This window comes from Plecotus auritus (assembly GCF_963455305.1).
Source record: "Plecotus auritus genome assembly, chromosome: 7".
In the NCBI taxonomy this organism is placed as follows: domain Eukaryota; kingdom Metazoa; phylum Chordata; class Mammalia; order Chiroptera; family Vespertilionidae; genus Plecotus; species Plecotus auritus.
The window spans coordinates 166785920-166800510 of NC_137774.1; the positions used below are offsets into that span (position 1 = coordinate 166785920).

The following is a 14591-nucleotide window of genomic DNA, read 5'->3' on the forward strand; positions in this document are numbered from 1 at the left end:
CCTGCTGAGTGACCGGTGAGCTGGGCAGTACATCTTGTTTCCTTTAGCTAATCCAGGGGGTTTGGGAGACCCTGAGGGAGGAAGAGGAGCCCTGAATGCCTGCCTCAGCCTCAGTAGCACCCTGTAGATTTCATTCGAGGATACTCTTCTCCGTCTGAAGTGGTGATTGCGTTCTGCCTAAATTCCAAGTCTCCTTCGCTTCCTGGCGAGGTGTAGGTGAACGCTGACCAACGCGCACGCCTCTCACTGGGTTCCCTGATTACATAACTTGCCTGAAAGATAGGTCAGCTCCGGCCAGGTCTCCTCTCCTTAGCACACTTTTGTCTCAATAAAGGCGTTGGGAAGACCTCTCTGCTCGCAGGTGTGTTGGTGTGCATGGCCTCGGGGAGAAAGAAACCCCATCCCCTGCTTAAGGAGGTCTGAGAGAATAAGCAGGGATAAGTGGAAAGAGGTCAGTTGTCTGTGGGTACAGAGCTTCATCTGAAAAGCCCTAAGCGGCTGATTAATCGGGGTTACCCAGACATAGTAGCTTTTGCTGTCTGCTCTCGCCTTCCAAAGCACAAATGTACACACACACACACACACACACACACACACACACACTGAACTTCCCTTCTGCTCATGAAACTTATAATCCATTTGGCAAATCTTACTTTTTCGTGTACATCTAGCTTTACTCATGCATTTTCTGCCTGCGGAGCCGGCCACCCCCTGTCCCTTGCCCCATCTGTAACACCATTCAAACAGGCGGTCCAACACGGTGACAATGTCTCAGTGAGTTTTAGGATGTTTGTTTCTTTTGGGTGAACATACATCCGCCAGCTCAGTCCGTCTCTCTCCTCTTTGCATACATATACACCCACTCTCACAACGTGTAAGATAAGTGTCTCCCAGGGTTCCAGAGTTCAATGTCACGCTGGGCAGAAGTGGAGCGAGCAGCAGTGTGCGGCGTGCAGACCCTTCCGGCCGGCAGGGGGCAGCCGCGGGGCGGCGCTGCGCGGGCTGAGCTGAGAGGCTCTGGCTCCGGCAGCCCCAGCCCAGCCCAGCCCCAGCGGCAGCGCAGCCGGAGCGCAGCCACTGAGGGCAGCGGCGGCGGCGGGAGCGAGGCGCGCAGCGAGCAGCGGGCGGGCGGGAAGCAGCAGCCGCCGCCGCCGCCGCTGCCGCCGCGACGGGCAGCCGGGCTCGCGCGCAGCCGGCTCGGCCCCCGCCCCGCAGCATCGAGCCCCCGGCGAGTGTGCAGCCCGTGCCGTCTTCCGCCCGCCGCGTCCTCCGGGCATGGAAGGAGGCTGCAAGCCCAACTCGTCGTCCAGCAGCCGGGACGATGGCAACAGCGTCTTCCCCGCCAAGCCGCCCGCGACGGGCGCGGGGTCGACCGGGGCCGAGAAGGGGCTGGGCAGCCCGCCGGGGGGTGGCGGGGCGGGCGCCAAGGAGCTGGGCAACTCCGTGTGCTTCAAGGTGGACGGTGGCGGCGATGAGCCGGCCGGGGGCCTGGAGGACGCCGAGGGACCCCGGAGACAGTACGGCTTCATGCAGAGGCAGTTCACCTCCATGCTGCAGCCCGGCGTCAACAAATTCTCCCTCCGCATGTTTGGGAGCCAGAAGGCGGTGGAGAAAGAGCAGGAAAGGGTTAAAACTGCAGGCTTCTGGATTATCCACCCCTACAGCGATTTCAGGTACGGGCTCCGCGCGCCCTAGGCGCCCCGTGCGTCCCGCCGGGAGCGCCGCACTGGCTGGGCTCTGGGAGGGGCGCGGGGCTGGGAAGGCAAGGGAAGCAGAGGCGCCGGGAGAGCTAGGGTGGCGCTGTGGGAGCCCCCACTGGGACTGAGCCCGTTCTTCAACTAGTTTCCACCCAGGACGGAGTTCCTGAGGCCCGGGAACCAGCTCCCCCTTGCTTCGCCAACTTTGCGGACCCAACGGGAGAAAAAGGCCACAGTGACCCCGGTGGGAGGATGCAAAGTTGTGCCAGGAAACTTTTCCTTAGGAGATGACACTGTAAGGAAGGGGCCTGAAAGTGGTTTGGGGGGTTCCGTGCTGTTTTCCCCGAGAAGTGCGTCCCTCCCCAAAAGGAAAGAGGCGCTCCTGGGCTGAGCAGAGGTTGGGACGGCCAGTGGGGGACAGTCACCCACAGGTCCCCGCTCCTCGGGCCGCTCTCGCCTCGGGAGTGTCCATCTGTGTCCCATGTACAGGCACTGGGCATCCTAGTGCATTTCTGCCGACAGTGGCCGGCAGGCTGGGCGCGGGGTTCTGCGCTCGACACAGCGGAGACTTGAGAGTTCGGTGCCCAGGGCGCTGAGGGGCTGGGCGGGAGCGTGACCATCAGCCGAGCCTGAAACAGTGGCGGGCGTTCCCAGACTCCCTTCCTGAAACACAGGGACTCCCTCTCTTGACCTTGACTCCAAGTCTATTTCAGAAACCTCCTTCCCGTTTCCCCGGCTGGAGAACTAGGGCAGGGAGCTGTCAGCTGTCAGGGTAGCTGCTTCGGAGACTTAAAATGAAGACATTTCCTGTTCTTATTTGTCACTCAAGTATTCCTTCGCTTATGGGCATGGTTAGAGATTATCAAATGAAGGTCGTGGAGTAGATCCTCTTATTGGCGAGCGCACACCCTCAGCCACTTTATTTTAGCTCCTGAATAAGCTGGGCTTTCCATGAAAACACACGCACGGAAATCTAATCACAATCAGGGTAGCCTTAATTAATTAATTAATTAACTGAACTCGTTCGAAAAAGAATCAGCGAAAGGAGTGTGTGAGCACACTAAGCCGCCTAAGCAGGTGTCTGTTAAACAGCAAACAAGTATAGCAATACAAAGCAGATTACTTTTGAGTTATGTTTAGAAACACAGGGAAATTGCCATCAACTTCAGGCCTTCATGGGAGCTGTCCACGGTCCTGAATGGCGTTAAGCTGTGGAAAATCCCTAACTCCCGCCCCACAGAGCCTTGGCGTGACTGTCTCACTTTATCTGAGATAGATTCTTTCTCAGAAATCAGTAGCCTCAATTGTTTGTGCGTAGAGTGGATTTCAGGAAGTGCATCATTTTGAAGTTCTTATTTGCAAAGACACAGCAATATCCAGAGGAGAACTTATGAAACCTAATGGTATTTATAGTCCACAGAAAATTAAGAGTTTGACTGAAAGAATGTTCATACTAAAAGGATCTACTAAATATTCCAATATGTTTCCTCCACTAGGAAGACACTAACAGGAACAAACTGGCAAATGACCTTGTCGTAAAGTATGTAACATTGTCCTGTTCTTTAGAATTTTAAAGGTCAGAAATTATATATAGGATTATATATAGGATACTTCCTCTCTCAATCCTCAGTGGAAATACGTTGCACCATATATTACCATTTTTTTCATGAAAAAAAAAAACTTTATATGGTAACAGTCTTCAGTCTTAATAACAAAAGTAAGCATGGTCTTTCCTGAAATAGATTTGGTTCAGTATTTACATGCAAATAAAATGCTAAACTTTAATTTCAACCTCAATGAAATGATTTCAAAGGATACTTGTATTTTTTTAAAATATATTTTATTGATTTTTTACAGAGAGGAAGGGAGAGGGACAGAGAGTCAGAAACATTGATGAGAGAGAAACATCGATCAGCTGCCTCCCGCACACTCCCCACCAGGCATGTGCCCGCAACCAAGGCACATGCCCTTGACCGGAATCGAACCCGGGACCCTTCAGTCCACAGGCTGACGCTCTATCCACTGAGCCAAACCAGTCAGGGCGATACTTGTATGTTTTTTTTTTTTTTTAAATATATTTTATTGATTTTTTACAGAGAGGAAGGGAGAGGGATAGAAAGTCAGAAACATCGATGAGAGAGAAACATCGATCAGCTGCCTCCTGCACACTCCCTACTGGGGATGTGTCTGCAACCAAGGTACATGCCCTTGACCGGAATCGAACCTGGGACCCTTCAGTCCGCAGGCCGAGGGTCTATCCACTGAGCCAAACCGGTTAGGGCGATACTTGTATGTTTTTGAGCAACATGTAAAGACTACATTTTTCAAAATGGTGTCACATATCAAACAGTTAAACTTTTACCACTTACTGGATAAAAATATAGGGCTTTCTTTCATGAATTATAATAGTGTGCCAAAATCTTTTGAACGAATGAAATTCATGAAATTAAAGATTCTCTACATTTTCCCAAGTATCTCATATGAGACAAGCTATCTCTTTATTTTTTTAAATATATTTTTATTGATTTCTGAGTGGAGGGAAGTGCGAGAGAGAGATAGAAACATCAATGATGAGAGAGAATCATTGAATGGCTGCCTCCTGCATGCCCCACACTGGGGATCCAGCCTGAAACCTGGACAGTGCCCTGACCAGGAATGGCACCATGACCTCTTGGTTCATAGGTTGGTGCTCAACCACTGAGTCACACCTGCCAGGCACAAGCTATCTCTTTAAATATAAGGAAATGTTACTGAAAAGGGGAAGAAATCTAAATCAAATGATGGAATCATGCATTTCAAAGAAATGGGAGATGACAAAGAAGTGAACTGATACTCTAAACAAATTCCATTGTGGAGTAGTTTGGATTGTGTGAATAATTGCATTGGAAAAAAGAGAATGACAGACATAAATTAATAATTACTAACTTGAAGATATCTTAAAATAGATTTTTAAAATTATAATTACGCTATGTCTAAAGCAACAAACTAAGGAGGTAATCATATAAATACTTATTTGGAAGTCAAAATTCTGACAGTATGTTTGTGTAAAGGAAAAGCAATGGTGAGTAATCTTCAACACGATAGGTATGTTGTGGGCAGGATCTGTGCACCTCAAGGCCCTTTTCCGAGGAAGACACTTTCAGGGAGGCTCTCAGCTATGATTCCTGCCATGCCAACCTGACACTCAGTCATTTATCCACTGAGAAAGTGACTCTTAAGAAAACATTTCCATGGGGAAGGGGTGGGATATTGGAGTTAAGGATCCCCAAAGTGTATTTTCCTTGACACTTTCATAAGCCTTCATCTGCTCTTTGGTCAGCCCCACACTGCTGCTTGTAGCCCGAGCCTGCTGCTCCGGGGCACGTCTGGACTTGAACACTGTGGCTAATGATCTAGTATCTCTCCCTTCCTGGGATGATTTCTCTCCACTTTCTGGTCCCTTGCCACTTCCTGGGACAGAGGTGGCGGGGCTGTGCTCCCACTGAGACTCCCAGAGAGCTAGCGAGGAGCCTCTCCCTGGGCCCAGGAGACCTACTGCTGTGTCTGGCAGGGGGTTCTCTCCCACCTCAGGTGGAAGTAGAGCAGAGGCTAGGTATTTCCCTTCTTCCTCAGGAGAGGATGTTAGAGAACGCCAGAGAGGAAAGTAGAGTCAAATACTATCAATACTGTTAGGAAAACTGGGCAGGAGCTAGAGAATTGAGGGGAAAAAAAAAATCTTATGTTTTTGTTTACACCATGGTTTTAATCACCCAAATGAGGGCAAATATAGTTAAAGAATAAAATCACACTGACCTTTGCAGAGCAAGGACACGGTGTCAGTCTTATTGACTTCCTTGTGAACAAAATACACAAATACAGGGTGCCGCCAAACAATGTATATACACACTTTAACAGCGGATAGCTCAGTGTTGGAAATGAAATGTATTTTAATAAAATCTGCCTTTATATTCTTCAAAATGTGTGTATACATTGTTTGTGGATACTCTATATTTAATTTGGAGATTAAATTTGATTTTTTTGATATTACTAACGGTGATTATATATTTATTAGCTAAAATTTTACTTTTCACTTATTTAATTTTTTAGAAAAAAAGTGACACAGGCCAGGCATTGTGCTTTCACAGCCAATCCATAGTTGTGATATAATCATTGAAATGGATTGAAAGAATACTACTGAGAGTACTTTTGTGGATGGTTTTTGTTATGTGATTAATTTCCTTTGGAAGAATTTATCACCAGACTATTGGCTATTTCGGGGACTCCAACATTATTAAAAACAATACTCCTTTTCCATATATATTGCCTGCCAACATCTTGCTTCTGGTAGGGGAGATTTCATATCTCCATGTTATTTCTTCCTCTGCTTTTCATCAATTAGTCTGGATAACTCTGTGCCAAGCTTATTGCATCATCGGGTCCACAGGTCTCTGGAGATGGGAGTCGCTTCCTGAAGAAGAGACTTTCTGGGTTTCCACCTCCCAGTTGCATTCACAACTGTACCGGTGTCCGGGGTCACTGATGTGTCCCTTAGTAAAGGGAGCCTTCACCCAGATTCCACAGCGAATGGGGGAGACCTTTTGTTTCCAAAAGCCTCTCAGGAGGAAGCAATCCCACCCTCTGGGGTTTAAGGACTAATTAGCCTATTGTTATGTTATCTTTGTTCTCCCAGCAACACTGCTCCCTCCTTTCCTTTCCTTTCCATATCAACACAGCCAAAATTACCCTTAAGAGTTTACTTGGTTTTTTTTTGTTTTTTTTTTTCTGTTAGATGTACCTTTTTATATCTTAGAAATTCAATTAAGTTTTTTTTCTTCCTGGCTCTAACAACTTTTAGGCCCAATTAAAATGAAATTATTGGAAATATTTGGAGGTATGCATTTTTTTCAGTTACTTTTTCTTAGTATACATGGAAGTTATGCAACTTTAAGTTTTATTAAATATTTTACTCTTTAATTGCATTTATGATATTACAGTTCTATTATATTATTAATATATTATGAGATTTTTTCATTTCATTTCTGAGCAACTTCCCCTTTAAACCTACTTTTAAACCTACTTGGTATAATCTGAGTCATTTGGGAAGATGTACTTTCACCAATTCATATTTTAGTATATGGAGATGTATTTTATGAACTAGAATGTTGAATAACAATGACTTTTAAAAACAATGGAACTTATTATTTGTACAGGTTTATTTAACAAAGCCAAATTAAACTATATCTGCTTGATCAAAAACATAAACCAAAAAAAAAACCCACTAACACCAAAAGTCAATTTACATAGTATTTATAATTCTTCATTATTCCACTCAATGAACCTATGTCCCAAAGTGTGGGGCAAGCAGAATATATCTGATGTGATTTTCATGTGAACATTTTGCCAGTCTAGCTGTCATTTTTGTGTTTAACAGATAATTCACTTCATTGTTTAGAAAAAGAGTTGGGCTTAAGATGAGGATTTTCTTGTTAAGGACAAGGACTCCTCATGAAGACTCCTGAACATTTTCGGGCTCCGTGACAAGTTTTCATTTTATCTTTCTGTGTAAAGAGGTAGCAGACTGAATTAGGCAGACACCATACAGTTTAGGAGCAGAGCCAGTGGGAATGAAGAAAAAAATCTGCATGCACTAGGGAAAACGACTATTTCCACTTACACTACGTACTCTTCTAAAAATAATTTTCTTTGTGAGGGCATCTTGATGTAAAGCTTATCATTACTGTACAGAAAAAATGAGGGGAAAATGGTGATGCTCAGTGGAATTTTCTGTTTTTGCAAAGTAAACCTTCCTGGCTCTGTGTGTGTGTGTGTGTGCATGTGTGTGTGCATGTGTGTATGCATGTTCATGTGTGTACACATGTATGACATAAACTATTCAGGGGATATCTGTGTACAATTATGTGTGCATAACCATGGAGAGTGGGGCAAAACTAGGTTAACAATTGTGAGTACACGAAACACAGAGATTATTCTTGTATTATTACTTATTAATTACTGTATTATTTTTCATATGAACAATTATAAACCTACTTTTGCCCCATACTATACATAGGTGTTGATTATTTTTGAGTTGAGCATGTATTCGCCAACATTTGAATGACAACAATTGATTTCATGGCCCTTTTCAAGGTTATTAATTTCCCCCTAATATTCTTCAATCCTTTCACCAACTAACTGACCACTCAGTGAAAGCAAAAGTAGCAAAATTCTGCATGCCCTGGATTTACAGTTTGAAAGTCTTATTTCCATAGGCCTGGCTTTATTTGCCGACATTAGCCATAACTCTAAAGAAGTAAGGCTAATTAGACTCACAGTGTTAGCAGCTCTTGACACATTTTGTATATCCACGTTCATTTTCGGTATTTGGTATTATATACAGTGCTGCAGCAAACATCTTTGTGCATTAGTCTTCATTATATCCTGGGCCAAATTCAGGGAGTGGAATTACTGCCTGTGAACATTTTAGAGATTCTATACATAGGGGTTTTACCAGTTGATACTGCCACCAGTGGAGACACCTTGTGAAAGCTGAAGAGTGATGTAGGTTCACCAATGTGGAGTTCCTGTTTAGCTATGCACAGGCAGTTCTGGACAGAAACAGAACTGTCCTCCATTCTGTTCATCATAAAGTGGCAAGACAAGTGATGTTATATAATGTCTAGCAAAATACTCATTCTGCTTAAAACCCTTCAGAGCAGCGATTTTCACCTCATGGCACACATAAACTACTAAAATTCCGCAGCAAATGAAAAAATATATATTTTTGCCGATTTGACAAAAAAATAGGTATACTTTTTATTGCTTTACAAAGAAATAGTAATTATCTACTTTTTTTTTTTTTTTTTTTTTTTTTTTTTTTTTTTTTTTCCTCCAGAGTGACTTTTAAAAAGTCAGGTGCCTATCCTTGTTAGGATTTCTGTTACCAAGAATTAACCAATCAGACACAAGCTTATTATGCAGCATGACCAATAGGATGCAACTCTATCATATGACCTATCCTATCTAATAAAAGAGTAATATGCACATTGACTGTCACTCCAACACACAAGATGGCTGTCCCTATGTGGGCACAACATGGCTGACACAAGATGGCCAGAAGGAAAGGGCAGTTGGGAGGGACCAGGTCTGCAAGGGAGGGCAGTTGGGGGTGATCAAGCCTGCAGGGGAGGGCAATTAGGGGTGACCAGGCCGGCAGAGGAGGGAAGTTGGGGGAGACGGGGCCTGCAGGGAAGGGCAGTTGGAAGGGACCAGGCCTGCAAGGGAGGGCAGTTAGGGGTGACCAGGCCTGCAGGGGAGGGCAGTTAGGGGTGACCAGGCCTGCAGGGGAGGGCAGTTAGGGGCAATCAGGCTGGCAGGGGAGTGGTTAGGGGGTGAATTGGCTGGCAGGCAGAAGCAAGCAGTTGGGAGCCAGCAGTCCTGGATTGTGAGAGGGATGTCCCAGATTGTAGAGGGTGCAGGGTGGGCTAAGGGACACCATCCCGTGCACGAATTTTGTGCACCGGGCCCCTAGTGTATTTATAGTTTAAGATGGCATTCACACCTGATGGCTACTATTGTGTTCACTGTTGTCATTATTTTAATCTGACAGTTTAAGAGAAAAGAGGTCAGTGCCCCTGACTAAGTAGTCAGGTATTGCATGTTTTAGAAATTCTTGTGGCGCACCAGTTGAAAATTGCTGCTTTAGAAGCTTCCCATTACTGTTAGAATACATTTGACAAGCCTTCCTTAGCTACAAGACCTTGCATAATTCCAGCTATCCCTGCAACTTCGTCATACTCCACCTGATTTCTCCCTGTCTTCCAGCCCCATGGGGGAATTTGCAGCTCCTACAACACACCGAGTTCTCATCTGCTTGTTTTATGTTTTAGTGTGATTTCACCCCACTGCCTGAAATTATCTTTTCCCTTTTCATCATTCTGCATCATAGCTGGTTTATCCTTGTCAACTGTATTTCAGTTTAATCACTGTGATCACCTTCGACACCTTCCCTTTCCATTTTCTCTCTGGGCCTCTTGTTTCAGTAAGAATTTATAATTATGTTTTATGTATGTCCCTCCATTAGAATGTAAGCTCCATTCATTTTTATATTCCTAATGTCTTAAACATGCACATAGTGTCCTTTTTTCCTGCTCAGCTTTCTCAGATGCTTTATTTTTAAACAGATCTTGAGATATAATTCACACACTATGCAACTCACTCATTTAACTTGTATGATTCAAGGTTCTCTAGTAAGGTCACAGTTTGCAACCATTAACACAATGAATTTTAGAGCATTTATCATGCCGAGAAGGAACCCCATACCCATTAGCACTTATTGCTGTCTTCCTCCTTTCCTCCTGCCCCAATAGCTTTCAGCAAACACTAATATACTGTCTGCCCCTATAGATTCTTTTTATTCTGGATGTTTCATATCAATGGAAGCATACACTGTATAGTTTTTCTTATTGGATTCTTTCACTTAGCATAACGATTTCAAGTTTCATCCAGGTTGTAGCATGTTTCAGTACTTTATTCCTTTTTCTGCTGAATACTATTCCATTGAATGGTTATACCAACTTTTATTTATGCATTCATCAGTTGATGGAAATACGGATTGTTCTTTTTTTTTTTTTTTTTTTTTTTTTTGGTCATTGTGAATACTATCCACAGGAACATTCTTATACTTTTTTTTTTTTGTGTGCAGAGATACATTTCATTTATCTTAGAAGTGACATTGCTGGGTCAACATAACAGACTTTTTACAAATATTATTGAATGAATGGACAAAGAATTAGTCTCCAACCAGGGTGTACACACCTTTAATCTTAGCATTAATTAACCCAAACAGAGAAAGCCTTTTTTCCCCCTACAGTAACACCTGTCATGCCCTCCTCACTGCCACCTGCAAGTATGTGTCCCAACTGCCACATTTCCCTGCCTGATGTACAGACAACTGACTGGAACTGCAGGCAGTTAGCAGCGTGAATGCCGTGATGTAGACAGAGTGTAAGAACTGGGCAGAAATTCGGCCCTTCTGAGTCTTGGTTCTCACACTCCAGCTCTTTTACCTAAAAAGAAACAAGGCTGCCAGTATAAATAATTCTCCAAGCCTGCAGAAAAACATGGTGGAACAAACCTAATCATTTATTTTTCCTTCCTCTTGAAATCATTGCACAATAATATGAAATAAACACAGATACATAGACAAATAGAAGAAAGAGGAGAAAGCAGACAAGAGATCTCAAAAGCATTTTGGAAAACAGAAAGCTAATGGAAATATTATTCCACTTCCACAATCTTTCACCTTGAACCCCAGAAGTGTTCAGGACATGAAGTTACTGGTTAGGAAATAGTTTCCAGGCATGCCGGGCTGGACCCAGGAGGTGTAAATAAAGGCCTCCTTAGTGAATCCAGAAGTCTCATTTCTGACATGAGAATGCTCTGAGTCAGGTCCATTCTGCTCAGGCAGGAAATCAGAGAAAAATGCCTCCAGTGGGAGACATTTCAAGGTTTTCCAGTAAAAATGTTATCTATTCCCTAATGACCTTGCAGAAAGCCTCACCTATGCACATAGAAACTGTAATCATATCTTCATATCCCATCATCTAATATGATCTGAAAAGAAAAGATTATGAGACTTTGGAGACAAATCACCATCATAAAAGAGAAAGCCTAATCATATAGCAAAATTAAATCCAGAGAACAGAGGCATTTTGGGATAAGGAGAAATCACAATATTAAAAATGCTCTATCAATGATATCTTCAGGAAGGCATTTTATCTATATAACTGGAGGCCCAGTGCACAAAATTCGTGCACAGGTAGGGTCCCTAGGCCTGGCCAGCAATCAGGGCCGATCTGCAGGGCGACTGGCAGGGCAATCGGGGACCCCCACTTGCATCTGCCTTGGCTGGCCTGATGCCGCCTGCTTGCTGGCCCCGCCCTCCGCCTCTGCTGCTGGTCAGGGCCTGCAGGCTGGGGACAGCTCCTGCATTGAGTGTCTGCCCCCTAGTGGTCAGTGCATGCCACAGCAACCGGTCATTCCATCGTTTCACCGTTTGGTTGATTGGTATTTTAGGGTTTTATATAGATAGATAACAATGTGCTACAGAAAGGGTACCCTGAGAATAAAAAAGAGCACTTGGATAAAATAAGTTGACACATAAAGTCTAGGAAACCTTTCATAGTTAAGGAAAAAAGAGAATAGAAAAGTATAAGCAAAATAAAGGATAACTTATAAAGTTGAAATCTATGAGAAGAGTTCCAGAATGAGAAAAAATTGTGAAAATGGACATATGAATTAACATAGACATTTTAAACAATATATTTGGACAGCAGGGAGTGAAATGTCATTTTGAGAAACTCACAAAGTGCTCAGCTTGTGAAAGGCTCCACCAAGGATCACTGCACAGACGTGTCAGGACTCCACCCAATAGGAAAAAATCCTGACACTCTCCAAAGAGAAAGTTACCTGTTAGGAAGTTGGAAACATACAGTAAGCTAAATGCAATGTAACACCGTCTACAAAATTCTGAAAGTGATTTCTAAAATACTGGATAACCTGCCATGATATGAAGATTAAAGACATTCAAAATTCAAGAATTCTAATCTTAACCACTCCCGTGTCCGTTTCATGATGTGCTCCAGCAAAATGAGGAACTACACCAAGATCATGTGAAAATAGAAGAGGAGACATGGGCTCTGACACAGAGTGATACTGAAAGAAAGCTTGTCTTGAAGGAAACCAATCTAGACGGGGCAGGAAAGCAGAGGGTTCTGGCAAAAGGCCTTCAGGAGAAAGAAAAAAAAAAAACCTGATGAATTTCAACATTTGAAAAGTAATGTTAATAGGTGTTCCAGAGATCATTTGGAACAAGATATCTTTGACATTGATATAAATACCTATAGAGGGTACATTGCATACAAGCAAATGAAAGACCTTTATCAACTCCAGAATGATTTGAAGATACATAAAAAAGGGGGAAAAGTCACAGTACATTGTCTGGCTCAGTAGTAAATCCCACTGGTCACCATAGTCTCAAGAAGTTGACTGATTTAAGCAAAGAGTGTGGCCTTTTTATTCCGGGAGGGCAAGAGAAAGGTGCATGAAGATTGGGAGCAGTAAGAAATCTAAATCCTCATGTGCCATGCTTGGAAATGAGCAGGTTCTACAGTTGATTTATCAATTGCAAATTACAAATTAAATAGCCAAAGGAACAATTGGGGTGTTTGAATTAAGAATGTGTATGTGTGTAGAGTGAAAGGAATGGGGCAGGGTTTACATGTTTTTAATAATCCTTTAATACTATTTTACTTAAAAAAATACTATAGATATGTTTTGAGGTAACATACAGTTTTTCTAAGAACACAGACTCTGGAGCCAGGATGTTTGGGGTACTATTCCAGCTCCACTACCCAGGCCTTAGTTTTCAAACTTTTTGAAAAATGTTTCCTCATTTTCCTCCATAAAATATATGTATTGTATCAGATTTGGGGGAAGATATGTATTTTATATTTATATTATAAATATTTATATATTGTCTAGATATGTAGTGCTTAGGAATTATGCTCTGCACGTATGCTACATAAGTGTTAGCTGTTATTATGAAAGTGAAATGGAAACAGAATTAGGGCATGTGAACTACTTGAGAAAGAAAAGACTCTTCATACACACTTGACAGTCTTCAGAGTGACAAGTTACTCTGTTTCCTTTATCTCTGTGGAAGTCTGGTGGCAGTTCCCGTGTGTGCTTTGTGAAGTGGGATCACTCGGGAGGCAGCTAGCCTTGAAAACTTCGAATACATCCTCTATTTGCAGTATTTTCCAGACGTAACAGTATTACCTTCCACTTTGGTCTAGAATACCACAGCATCAAACATTTATAAATAACTTTTAGAGGAAATTCGAATAGCGTTGCATGTGCTTCTTTCTGTTCATCTTTATTTTCATCAGAAAATGGCATAATGGTGCCGTTTGGGATCTTATTTCAAATCAGTTAAATGTTATATCTGAGCCAAATAAGATGATTCGTAACTTACTATCTTCTTTCATCTTTTTTATTGTCAAAGTTAATAGTCATGAAAAACAGTTATTTAGAAATATGAGTTAAGAAAGATTGCAAATTTGAAATAATGATTTTTGAATCTTTTTTTAAACCTCATTTTAGAGTAGATGACACTTACTGCCCTTAGAAAATGTTTCGCCTTGTTTTTTGTTTGTTGTTGTTGGTTTTTTTGGGGGCAGAAAATATCCCTAATTAAAATTACCCAGGCTTAGTTGTTTGAGAGGCATGATCAAAGGCTGAGAAAATGAATTTTGCAAGTTTTCTGAGTCGTACCTATAGGGAATGAGTATTAGCTATATTTGCTGTAGAAGAGTCATTCATTGTTTAAGTAATTATTTTTATAAAGCTTCTTTGTTCTGAGCAATAAATTTGGCGATTGTCTTGACTAATCATGTAAGTAAATTGCAAAGAAGATTAAAAACAGATATATTGCTTGGGATTTAGATGTATTTTTTATTTATATAAAATAGTAGAGGTATATGCTAAAAGCACCTCGTTATGGCTATGTATGTATGAAGCAATATAAATAACCCATACTTCTGTTAACAGTAACCATTGATTATATTAATCATTCATGGGCATCCATTTGCCTTACTTAGGCTTCCAGGCTCATAGAGCACTTAAAAAATCAAATGAAGGCTGTGGACCCTTTGCCCTGATAAAGTGCAGATAGCCATACAGTGTTGTCTGTGATTTCCAGAGGTTTGGGGTTCCCTTCGAGCACGTTGATTTTTGGACCCCTAGTTCAGACTGCCCGAACTGTTTAATATTTGTACACAGAAATATGATACTAAAAACCATGTTTGGAAGTATGGGCAGGTAGCTTGGACAAGCCATTCAATAATCAGCGCTGTA

The 14591-nt window shown here is 42.6% G+C and overlaps 1 protein-coding gene across 2 annotated transcripts in view; it reads left to right on the forward strand.

Moving 5' to 3' along the window:
- Positions 1–1053: 1053 nt before the first annotated feature.
- The window catches only part of HCN1 (hyperpolarization activated cyclic nucleotide gated potassium channel 1), a 324316-nt gene continuing 310778 nt past the window's right edge, over positions 1054–14591 (forward strand). For both annotated transcript variants that reach the window (XM_080682007.1, XM_080682008.1), the window contains exon 1: positions 1054–1673. In XM_080682007.1, coding sequence (XP_080538133.1) covers positions 1276–1673 — 398 coding nt within the window. In that variant the 5' untranslated portion in view covers positions 1054–1275. The remainder of the gene's footprint in view (positions 1674–14591) is intronic.